The sequence below is a fragment of the Diachasma alloeum genome, unplaced genomic scaffold, assembly GCF_001412515.2.
Source record: "Diachasma alloeum isolate Michigan unplaced genomic scaffold, Dall2.0 Dall_scaffold_00473, whole genome shotgun sequence".
Taxonomy (NCBI): Eukaryota; Metazoa; Arthropoda; class Insecta; order Hymenoptera; family Braconidae; genus Diachasma; species Diachasma alloeum.
Window position 1 is genome coordinate 28583 of NW_021680606.1, and position 13248 is coordinate 41830.

The window sequence follows — 13248 nt, forward strand, 5'->3', positions numbered from 1 at the left end:
GGTCCTGGGGTCTACATATGGTTCAACATTCATTGCATGGAGACAGGGAAACCCAGTAAAACCTGCTCAAACCATTTCCTTTATCAACTAATACAATACCTTAACTCAGTAAATACAACACTTATTCTTCTCTTTATTTCTATTCAATACCCATTCCTGTTCTCCATTCCAGAAGTTTCGTTGGTGGCAATGGTTTCGTTAGTGCATCTGCAATCTGATTACCTGTTGAAATGCGTTCAAGTATTATCACTTTTTTCTCTACCTGTTCTCTGTTCAGACTGGTACTATTTTTTCTGTATTCTCTGTTGTTAGTTGGGTTATTTGCTATACTAATACATCCATTATTGTTCTCATGAATAATTATTGGTTTTGAGATCTTCGTATCTATACTATTTGCTAACGATTTGAGCCATAATGCTTCTTTTACAGCTTCAAGAGAGCCATGTATTCTGCTGCTCTGGAAGAAGCTCCTACCGATGTTTGTCTTTGCGTATTCCCGCAAATTGTCCATCGTTCAAATAACTTAAATAAGAAACCTGTGGTGCTCTTTCTATCCGTTTTCATCTAAATTCAAATCTACATAATTCATTTTGTTTGGAAGAGGTGTGCTCACAGTATTACAATCATTCATGTTAAACTTATTTGGAACCATTTTAATGTATACACTTTGATCAAGAGTAATGGTGTCATCTTTTCTTTCAATTCTGATTCCAAGAAACAGTTTAATCTCATTGACATCTGGCATACGAAATTTATTCATTAGGTAAGTTTTGAAGTTGTTCATTGTGGGAATATTAGCTGTAGCAATCACCAAATCATCAACATAGAGTACTATTCTTCTGTATGTCTCCCTTGTTCAAGAAATAAATACAGCGATCTACTGATGAATTTTGAAAACGTTTTTCAAGCAACGCTTTTTCAAAGGTCTCGAACCAGCATCTTGCTGCCTGTTTTAATCCATAAAGTACTTTTCAATTTACAAACTTGATTTGATTTACATTTTACACCATGTGGAACACTCATAAATATTTCTTCTTTCAATTCTCCGTTTAAAAAGGCAGTTTTAACATCCATGTGATGGATCAATAAATTATGTTGGTTTGCAAAAGCTAAAATGAAAGGAAAACTCGAGATTCTGGCTACAGGAGTAAAAGTTTCATTATAATCAATTAAATTTTGTAAAGGATTTTCGCCGGTGCGTCACCAGCAATTATCCCAAAATATTTTGGCATTTTCTCTATCGCTCAATTATGTTGGGCACCAGCTAGATTTTCACGGGAAATCTAACGGTAAACCGGCCTCGGAGGCAAACTCGTCTACTCCGAGGACTTCTCGTGGCGGGTCTATCGATGCCGAGCCAGTATCAGTGTATCACGGTAGAGTGGGCGAAGTCCACTAGAAGACTAGGAGTCTTACATTTTCCCCATTAACGATCATTTCGGACCGTATAACGACAACAAACGTGTCTATCGGGAGATGTTTCTCCGGGTTCTTCGTCGATGACTTTTCCAGTCCTCTGACGCCCTCTTTCCTTCTCCAGAACGGCTCCATTCTGGAGAGGCGACGATCACCTGCGAATCCTTCATATGGAGAGGCTGCATATGGAGAGGCACATGCGACATCGGTATCCGGAGACTCATTCTCACCCACCGAATGCCCACACTAACTCTCCATACACAGTAATAGCACTATCATCGCGGGCCATAACTGTGACTACTCGTCGTGGAGGCACGTGCGATCAGATTCGAGGAGGCACATGCCCGGGGTCTGCAGAACTCCCGAATCCACGGATCCACCCCAACACCACTTCTTTCGCCTCAAGATATGGATCCCTGGAAACGTGAATAAACTACACATCACGAATTCAAAGTGATACAATTATTCCTTGTATGTGGGACGCCGAAGCGTCCCACTCTCTCGCTGTTTCGAATCTCGTTCGAACAACGTCCCCTCAGAATCCACTGCGAATTCATGCCACTGTCAGCTTGATCGAGAACCGGACTGAAGCCCATCCACTCGACTCAAGCGTCCGTCACCGACTGTCTCGAAATCTCCTAGAGCCTTACCACCTAGTCTGAACATCTCAGCGGCCGATGGGTCATCCGTTACCCCACCACCACCGATCAGCTCGACGGCAATCGAGAGGGCGCTAGTCCTTGCACCTAGCTCGGTGGTCTCTAGGCTAAGTCGATAGCGCTTTTAGAATCGCCTGGTTGGAACGCCTGTACGTCGGCCCGACAATCACCAAACACAGCCAGGCGGGTTTCTAAGTATAGCGACAGCATATAGACGGCCAGTCTATAATGTTTAGATGCATGGTTTCACCCAAAACCACAACTCTTGGCATTATTTCATTGGTCTACTCACCTTCGGCGCGGCTATTGCTGCCGTCCGATGTCGCTCTCATCTGCCTCTCAGCCTTTGCAAGCCGGTGGCCGATGTCGCTCTCATCTGCCTCTCAGCCTTTGCAAGCCGGTGGCAGATGTCGCTTCATATCATTTTCCATCCATTTCACGCACACTGGAATTATTCGTTGCGCAAGAGTAATATGATTACTCGTAACGAGAAAATCTCGCTACAATATTCTTGACTAAAACCACGCGCTACAAGACGAGCTTTATACCTTATCGGGTTTCCAAATTCGTCCTTCTTTATAGCGAAAACTCATTTGCAATCTACAATGTTTTTATTTGGTGGCTTTGTCACTAAAGACCATGTTTTATTTATCAAAAGTGAGTCTAATTCATATTTTATGGCTTGTTCCCATTTATCTCTATCATCTCTATATTTTATTTCATTAGAATAATTTAGGACTTTGCAGACTATAGATTCTGTACACATAAGATAATTTATCTCCTCATATGAAACACGACGTTTGTGTTTATTCCTTTCACTTCTCTCAGATTTGGTTCTGCTTATTTCTCAATATCTTTACTATCATGAGAATCAGACTGATTGTGTTTATTTGTTTCAACTACAGATTTACTGAACTTGTCAAATTTTCTATTTTGACTTATGTCACTTTCTGATTCGGATTTATCTGAATTACTTTCTTCAGATTTTTCTGTATGATGATGAAATTCGTCTGATTTCACATCATCAGATTTTTGAGACTCAACTAATTTTTCAAGATCACCATGTTCGTCAGTTTTATTGAAGTTTTCTGTTATAACTCCTTCAAGTCTCACTCTGGCCTTGATATCAAGAAATTAATTTCATCAACTATTACATCTCTTACAACAAACTTTTCAGTTTGCACATTCCATACTCCATAACCGTTCGGTTCATAACCAACTAAAATTCCTTTCCAAGATTTGTCATCGAATTTTGACTTTCTTGTTTTATAATGCACATAAACCCTGCTTCCAAAAACTTTTAAATATTTTGATTGTGACTTTTTACCGTGCCATAATTGATACGGTACTTTATTTTGTTTCAAAGCTATAGTTAGGATTCTATTAATCAAATACGTCGCAATTAATACTGCTTCTCCCCAAAATACTTTGTTTAATTTTGCACCACTTATTACCGTAGGAGCTTTTTCAGTAATTATTCTTACCATTCTCTCTGCAACACCATTTAATAATGGAGTATGTGGAACTATTATGTGATAACTAATACCCTTTTCTACACAATACTCTTTCATTTCATTTGATAGATATTCTCCCCCATTATCGCAGTATAAATTAGCAACTTTCAAGTTAAAATGAGATTTTAATCATGATTAGAATTCAACTTCCTCTCAAGCATTATTTAGAGAATCAATTGTTGGAATTCAATGCTTGTTGATACTCGGATAAAAGTAGGTGCCAAGAATGTTATAGATTTTTTAAAGGAGTTTACTTCACTTCAGTTCATATCATCAACGTAATTGGTTCCTTAGAATGTCGTCACAATGTCAGACAATGTCATAATTCTAACTATTTATTCTAATTGACTTTGTTCGAAATTTCAGTTGTTTTTTTCAACAGTACAACTACTATTTACTCATAGTTACGAGGGAACCTTTTTTACAAATTGGAAAAAAATTGAAAGTTGACTTTTCGAAATAGACTAATGAAATGATTGAAATATCTCGATTGTCGGAGACCATGACCATTTTTAAAAGTAAATGATTCAATCATAATCAACTTTTCCCTCCAAGAATAATTTTTCCTGAGTTGTAACTAATCTTTCTGATCTCAGAATTTAACCAAAAATTAATTACATGCCAAAACAATTATATGTTTGGAAGTTTGAACCATTCCATTATTCATTGCTAAGAAGGGAATGTTGAAAAAACGAAGTATTTGTGGAATTTTATTCGAATGTGTTCACGTTTTGCAATGAAGTCTCGAAACATAGAAAATACATTTGATTTATAAGTAATCAGGTATGTGACGCAATAATGCGTATACTCATCAATAAACATCACAAAATAATTTTTAAAATCAATTGTTGAAGGAGAGATTGGTCCACACACATCTGAATGAACAATAAACAGCGGTCTGTTGATATGCTCCTTTTCTTTGCTCTTTTGAAAAAATAATCTTGCTTGTTTTCCAAAAAACAAGCTTCACAAATTTTATCATTTGGTATGATATTATTGATCAATTGAAGATTGTCAACCATCTGTTTATTGTTCAACTTTACAAATCTTGATTTGCCCATGTGACCTAATCCTGCATGCCATTATTCATAACTATTGTTTACGGCACTGTAAATTCTCTTATTGTTAATTTTATTAGCATTAACTTTAAATTCAATCGAGACTAGATTATTCATGGGCTTACCGCTAATTATTACTCCATCATTTCTAATTATTTCAACCCCATGTGGATTGAAATTTATACACGTCTGAGCTTTTTGCATCCTGCGGACGGACAGCAAATTATGTGGCACCTCCGGGCAGTAAAGAACATCCTCCAAAATTGCCTGAACTCCTATCTTCGTTGTGATGTTTATGACCCCTCTCTTTGTAGCCATGATGAATGTGTCATTTTTCGCCACTGAGATTCAATAGGGGGATTCAACACTTGGAAACTGGAGAATAATCCACCATTGTTAATCAGATGATCAGAAACTTCCTAATCCAGCAGAAAACTGATTTTATCATCATCTCGATAACTTTGATAATCACCAGCCATAAAATCAAAACCTGACGTGTTTGAATATGCAGTTGTATGATCCAACGAATCCTTCACATTTACTGCTTGCGCCGATCTATTCTTTTCTACTGAATTTTGCTGACTTTTCTTGTAAAAGATGCAATCTTTAATTAGATGATTATTTCTCCCATAATGATAGCACTTTCGTGAATTTTTCTTTTTCTATTTGAACTGGTTTTCGCTACTATTCCTTTTGGAATGGCCCTTGGACTTTGACTTCTTGGAGTTATTCTGCTTTGAATTTGTCACGATATTGTCCTGAAAAGCCTGAAGAATTTTAACAGCTGTATGACTACTCTCAGTTTTTTTTTCACTTCATGATTAAGTAACCTGGTTTTTACGAATGCCAGAGTCATATTATCCTCTGATAAAGTTTCTATAGCTGTGATTACACCATCATATGCCACTGGAAGAGTCAATAGCAAATGTGACACTTTGTCAGTTTCTTCTAAACGCAGCCCCGCGGCTGATAATTCAGTTATTAAATCTGTTTAAAATCTGGCCAAAATACAGTCAAATTGGTCATTCATCCCCCTCGGCAATTATCGATAGTTATCGGCAATCATCGGACACGGACGAGGTGGTCGTCCGTGTCGCAATCGTCAGTACACCATCGAACCTCATCTCGGACAGTTACCGTGACAGTTATCGGGACAATTATGGGGACAATTATCGGAACGTTATCGTAACATCATCTATTTGTTTTGTGTCAATACACTCCACTCGGAAAATACATCTATTTATTTGTTGTTGTAAACTAACGTTTCAAGTGGAATCTTTGTGCTAATTAAACGGCAAATCATCCGAATTCACCTCTTTTATTATTTGTGCACCTACCCCGAAATCACCTCTCCTCCCGACCACCCAACTCATCAAATCTCGAGTAGATTTTGAACATTGGTCCTTCGAGCCGGATCGGGAGTGAATTATTGCGGAAAAGTGCAGTGAGTGGGTGCAACGGACGTTGGACGAAAAAACATCAGTTCAACACGTGGGGAACCACGCCGTAGAAGCCTCTCGCTACGGGGTTCACACGTCAACGCGTAAGGACAGCGTAGTGAGAGCATCATCAACGATACTCAGCGCCACGTCAGGTGGTAACTCATCGGCACTCATCATCGCTCATCGGTAACTCAACGACAATCATCGGAACAGCGGTCGGTAACCCATTGACAATCATCATCGTCAGTCGGTAACCCATCGGCCGGTTATCACCGCAACATCGGAAATTCATCGGTAATTATCACAATTTATAGATAATTATCCTCTGAATTAATTCACTAAATCATTATGAGTGAGATCGGAGAGAAAAAGGATGGAACCTGGGCTGAACAGGTGGAGAAGGCCGAAATGAAATACAATGGAAAACCGACTGACAATAAGGATACAGAAACTCCAGGAATTTCGGAAAAAGTCAACCACACCAGAAAGCATGAGCGGAGACATCAGGAACATCATCATATAGTAGTCAATCATCGCGACGAATCCTGTCAATAAATCATCGGGTCCATCATCACGCCACGACATAGCATCACTACTTTAATCATCTCTTGGGTCACTCATCTAGACGAAGAGGTCAACGACCTCTAACAATCAGCTGGATGATCATCGACAATCAGAGGAACACCATCTCGGAGATGATCGACAATTAGGAAAATACCACGTCGGACATTCTCGCCGTATGGATTGTAACGTGACATTTTTCATGGGGGTTAAAATGTCTATTACCTTCGCCCTTCTTCCCCTGAATCTAGTTAAACTCGAAAATGCAGAAATCTATGGGCGCCAGGTCATTTTTAACCGGAATTTCTAAACCGGAGGAATCTACAAAATCAACTCTATTAATTCGAAAAACTCTAAAACGTACAAAAAAAAAGGGGAGAAAACTAGATTTTTGGGGAAAAGTAACGGTCCTTGGTTCGCTCAGTGTGCTAGGTTGTGGAGAGAGTGGTGGATTTCAGGTGGAAACGGGTCAATGGGGCGGTCAAAACTGCAAAACAGCAAAAAAAAGAAGGAAATCGACATTATCCTTACTGGTTTCACTACTGAAATTTAAGAATCACCAATTTTACAAAAAAAAAGACATTTTAATTCTCTCAAAAAAAATATTAAAAAAAGAAAAAATCTACAATTAATAACTAACAATACTGACAATAACAATAATCATAATATTAATTCCGCACTTTGATAGAAAATAGTCTAATCTGACAAAAATATTCGAAGAAATTAATATCGCCGATAGGTATCTCAAATATGCCGAAATAAACATTTGGGGAGAGTAGAAATACACGCTAATCCCTAAATACTCGAGAATTCCGAGAATTGGGGGGAAAGGTATGCGAGCGACAATGAGAGCGAGAGAGAGGAGACCGTCTTCATCCGTCGATTTTTCATACTAGCCAAAACGGCTGAAATTCCGCAAAACTCAACTTGCCATAACTCGAGAATGGCAGAGTCAAAAATTATGAACCGTGAGACAAAATGTCCAGTAGAGTCTACCGAAGACAACAATACCCAAAAAATAATTTTCCCTAAATAATTAGCCGCCCCAGGTTAGTTAATCCCCGAGCGGAATTCTAAATGCTAAAAGGCTCGCGTGAAGCGAGAATAGCCACGTATAAACGTGGATGGGTATCTGAGGGGAGTCGAGAGTCGGGGGGGAATTCCCCCTCGAGAAACACGGCGTACACGCCAGCGAGAATGGGGTGGAAATCCATAAAAACCAAAAATGGAATATCCGGAAATCGGCAGAGCGAATTTTCGGAAACCCTGAGATGAATTACTCAGGGAAGCCTCTCCGAACACATTGATCCACAAACCATAATTTTAATTAACTATCTACGCGAACCAACTCAATTTGAACACGAGTGGAATTTCTTACGCGCGAAAACCCACGTGTAACGGGAATGGACGCGCTCTAGCAATTTAACGTGATTAATTATCCCCTCCGATGGATTCGCACAAAAGATCTTTAACCAACGTAATAAGCCGATGCACAGTGTCATCGGAGCCGGGTTTGAGCCGGAAATAACCCCAAAAAGGGGAGAAATCTCCTCGAATAACCCACCAAAAATCACGAAAACCACCCAATCATGAGTGAAAAGGGGGGGAACCGACACCTCACAATTTGGATTAAGCGTCACAATCATCGTTTTAACTGAATAAAATGCGACGTACGGGGCTGAAAACCCCGTAGTCGAATAACTAAAAGCCAAAATGAATTCGGAAAAATACATAAACCGAACTAAAAACTCACTTTGGGTTTCTTACCCCTCTTGGGGGTGTTCTTCGCCATCGCGTAGATACAATAATCTNAGTAACGGTCCTTGGTTCGCTCAGTGTGCTAGGTTGTGGAGAGAGTGGTGGATTTCAGGTGGAAACGGGTCAATGGGGCGGTCAAAACTGCAAAACAGCAAAAAAAAGAAGGAAATCGACATTATCCTTACTGGTTTCACTACTGAAATTTAAGAATCACCAATTTTACAAAAAAAAAGACATTTTAATTCTCTCAAAAAAAATATTAAAAAAAGAAAAAATCTACAATTAATAACTAACAATACTGACAATAACAATAATCATAATATTAATTCCGCACTTTGATAGAAAATAGTCTAATCTGACAAAAATATTCGAAGAAATTAATATCGCCGATAGGTATCTCAAATATGCCGAAATAAACATTTGGGGAGAGTAGAAATACACGCTAATCCCTAAATACTCGAGAATTCCGAGAATTGGGGGGAAAGGTATGCGAGCGACAATGAGAGCGAGAGAGAGGAGACCGTCTTCATCCGTCGATTTTTCATACTAGCCAAAACGGCTGAAATTCCGCAAAACTCAACTTGCCATAACTCGAGAATGGCAGAGTCAAAAATTATGAACCGTGAGACAAAATGTCCAGTAGAGTCTACCGAAGACAACAATACCCAAAAAATAATTTTCCCTAAATAATTAGCCGCCCCAGGTTAGTTAATCCCCGAGCGGAATTCTAAATGCTAAAAGGCTCGCGTGAAGCGAGAATAGCCACGTATAAACGTGGATGGGTATCTGAGGGGAGTCGAGAGTCGGGGGGGAATTCCCCCTCGAGAAACACGGCGTACACGCCAGCGAGAATGGGGTGGAAATCCATAAAAACCAAAAATGGAATATCCGGAAATCGGCAGAGCGAATTTTCGGAAACCCTGAGATGAATTACTCAGGGAAGCCTCTCCGAACACATTGATCCACAAACCATAATTTTAATTAACTATCTACGCGAACCAACTCAATTTGAACACGAGTGGAATTTCTTACGCGCGAAAACCCACGTGTAACGGGAATGGACGCGCTCTAGCAATTTAACGTGATTAATTATCCCCTCCGATGGATTCGCACAAAAGATCTTTAACCAACGTAATAAGCCGATGCACAGTGTCATCGGAGCCGGGTTTGAGCCGGAAATAACCCCAAAAAGGGGAGAAATCTCCTCGAATAACCCACCAAAAATCACGAAAACCACCCAATCATGAGTGAAAAGGGGGGGAACCGACACCTCACAATTTGGATTAAGCGTCACAATCATCGTTTTAACTGAATAAAATGCGACGTACGGGGCTGAAAACCCCGTAGTCGAATAACTAAAAGCCANATAATATGATCCAAGTATAGGCACTATAATCCTAAGATAGGCACTGTACTGGCACTAGTTCCGGTGAGGTCAAGGACCAACGCCGAACTGCCGAACTCACGAGCGTCTCGAGACACCTCAGAGCGCGGAATTCACCGTTCAATCACCCGAATTTTGATTGGTGCGGACACGCCCCTCGGAGGTGCGAATCTACCGACAATTAATCGCGACTCTCACGACCTGGCGCGATTATTCAAATCTCACCTAACTCTTCTCTAATCACCTAACACAAAACTAGTTCCTTTTTATTAATTATTACGTGAGACTAGGCCAAACTGATTGTCGTTCGGATAATTACGAAGGGTCTTTGGCGCTTCCCAAGGATCGGATCTCCAGGATTTTTGGGTTTAAAAAACAAGTTACCGGTACTTGTTATGACTCCACTACTAATTCCTGCTTAACTCGTTTCTCTCATCGAAAACCCAAAGGCAACCTGGCGATTCGTTGGAGACGATGGTTGCACTCGCTCCGAACGACCTTCCACCCAAAACAAAAACGTATCCAATTAACCCCTGAAAATCCAACGAAATTGGAGCGCCGGCATTTCAGCCGGACCTATTCGATTACCCGCAAGATTAACAATAGGGTGAACCCCATAAAAAGAACCGCATGACTATAATTTTGGCCCTTCTTCCCGATAATTTTTCTGGGCCCTCAAAGACGCGTAATTACTAATCTTTACTGATAAACGGAACCGATAACTCTAGCCAAAAATAAGTCACTCGGAAGTGGATAAGGGACTCGCACTCTCTCGCTCCAGGATTTTTACTCACGGATTTTAATTCAACGCTGTAGGAGTCTCGCTCTTTCCAGATCGTTTTTAGTGTTCCTAACGAACATCCCCACATATTCATTACAGGATACATGGCATGTTGGAGATCAACGACAATCAGAGAAATACCAGGACAATCATCAAGGGCATCAAGTACAATCAGAGCCACACCAGGCTAACCCGATGAACTCCAGCAACGTACTGGAGATACAGGGAACTCAGCAGATAGCAACTCATCTGGTAGTCTTGGCGACGGCAAGGGTCAACGTACTCAATCATCATGGACAATCAACGTCAGCTAGGATCCTCATCGATCAGGGCTCTGAAATATCACTAGTTTCTGAGCGCTTGGTAAATCAACTACACTTGGAAAGAAGGTCATCATCGGCATCGGAGAAACATCATCACGGAGCACACGTGGTGTCGTGAAACGCGCCTTCCAACCGAGACACAATCCCGCTGTGCGAATCATCGTAGAGGCCCACATCCTGAGCACGCTGACGGCGAAAATACCGCCATTTGCTTGCGAATCAACGATTCTTCTTCAACTATGGGAGCTTCAACGGGCAGATCCTCACTTCTTGAGACCTGGAGCAGTTGACATAATCATCGGAGCTGATACTTATGGAAGAATCATCGGGGAGACAATCATCAGGTTTAAAGAAACGAAACTCATCGCTCAGCAAACTACATTTGGGTGGGTTGTATCGGGACCAGTTTTCTGCATAAACTGCTCAGAAAAATCATCTTTAAAGGTAACGACGCAAACGGCTAATCAACAATTACTAGAACTCCTCAAGAAATTTTGGGTCCAGGAGGAATTACCGAATACACCATCATCAGCTTTAAGTAAAGCTGAAGCAGAATGCGAGCAGCACTTAATCGAAACTCATCAGAGAGATTCAACAGGGCGTTATATAATGCGCCTCCCATTCAAATCATCACCAGCCGCACTGGGGGATACAGCATCGACGGCTAGCATCAGGCTAGAGAAAACCATCAGGCGATCATTAGTAGATCCAGACGCTCATACTCTCTACAAGAAATTCATCGAGGCGTATGAGGCCTTGGACCACATGCAGCGAGCACCACCGGCACCGGAGCAAAGGCAGACATACTATCTGCCTCATCACGGAGTACTGAGGCCAGACAGCACCACCACAAAATTGAGAGTGGTGTTTGATGCATCTCATCGAAGCTCATCAGGAGTGCCATACTTCATCCAGAACCGGAACTACAAATTGACAGCTCTGACGTATTCATCTGGCTGCATCGACATGGTTTGGTATTTGGAACGGATATTGTGAAAATGTTTCGCCAAATCGATGACTGGGACTATCAACGAATCTTTTGGAAAGACAACGACGGTTAACTCATCGAATACCAACTGACGACAGTCACTTACGGTACCAGCTGCGCACCTTGGCTTTCTCTACGTGTGCTGAAGCAGTTGGCCATCGATGAAGGTCACCGATTTCCTTTGGCCTTACCGACATTCATCAAGAGAAGATATGTCGACGACATATACGAAGGTGCACAAACAGAACATCAACTGGAAGAAATCATCAAGCAACTCATCGATCTCTGCATGGCGGACGGCATGCAGAAGTGGTGCTGTAAAGTACCAAAAGTACTGGAACGACTCGAATTATCATCAGGATCAGCTCCAATCATCGAATTCGAGGAATCAACAGTGAAAGTGTGGGGACTTTGCTCGCAAGCCAATTCTGACACTTTTCACTACAAGGCAAAGAACTTCAACGGGGACACCATCACCTTGCGCGTAATTTTGTCCCAAATTACACAAATCTACGATCCACTGGGACTCATCGCGCTGGTCATCATCACGGCAAAGATACTCATCCAGGAATTATGGCTGCTCAAACTTAACCGGAACGATCCACTTCCAGAGGACTACAAGGGTCGCTGGAAATCATTCAGAGAGCAGCTTCAACATTTGAGCAGTCTCACAATACTACGGTGGCTTCATCTCACGCCCAATACAACGGAAATTCACCTTCACGGATTTGCGGACGCATCAAACTTGGCGATGGGCGCATCGGTTTATCTTCGAACATCATCAAAGACAACGGGAACGACTGTCACTCTAGTTTGTGCCAAGACTAAAGTGGCGACACTCAAAAAACAAACCGTACCACGACTGGAATTGATGGCAGCGGTTATGGTCACTGATCTCGTGTCTTACGTCAAACGTATACTGGACCTGGACAACCTCGAGATCCACTTATGGAGCAACTCATTGGTAGCCATCACATGGATCAACGGGGAAGCATCTCGATGAAAGATTTCATGCAGAACAGAGTTCTTAAAATACGGGATACTCTGCCTTCTGCAACATGGAGACATATCAGTGGAAAGAAGAATCCAGCGGACTGCGCATCAAGGGGTCTCTCACCAAAACAACTGGCGGAGCACCATCTATGGTGGACAGGACCACGATGGTTTGTCCTGTCATCAGACAATTGGCTAGCATCATCTATGGACTTAGCATCAACAACGGAAGTATGATCAGAGGCGGCTAAAGAAGCAAAACCGCCTATTATTAGCTCACATCCAGTGCAAATCGCTGAGAGAGATGCACTGATCATCAGATACTCATCACTAACAAAGCTTTTGCGGATTACAGCCTGGGTAAATCGAGC

General features: G+C 41.3%; 1 protein-coding gene across 1 annotated transcript; it reads left to right on the forward strand.

Moving 5' to 3' along the window:
• The first annotated feature begins 6437 nt into the window (after positions 1-6437).
• LOC107042471 lies at positions 6438-12887 on the forward strand. Its single transcript, XM_015263530.1, has 4 exons — positions 6438-6611; positions 10673-10921; positions 10963-11870; positions 11999-12887. The coding sequence occupies exons 1-4, from the start codon at positions 6438-6440 to the stop codon at positions 12885-12887; spliced, it is 2220 nt and encodes a 739-aa protein (XP_015119016.1).
• The last annotated feature ends 361 nt before the right edge of the window (positions 12888-13248 follow it).

What these genes read in the sequence shown, in the direction of transcription:
- LOC107042471 (XM_015263530.1), top strand. Translation starts at nt 6,438, where the DNA reads ATGAGTGAGATCGGAGAGAAAAAGGATGGAACCTGGGCTGAACAGGTG. An exon ending in ATCAGGAACATCATCATATA is followed by an intron (nt 6,612 to 10,672) that starts GTAGTCAATCAT and finishes TATTCATTACAG; the next exon opens with GATACATGGCATGTTGGAGA. An exon ending in AGGGCTCTGAAATATCACTA is followed by an intron (nt 10,922 to 10,962) that starts GTTTCTGAGCGC and finishes CTTGGAAAGAAG; the next exon opens with GTCATCATCGGCATCGGAGA.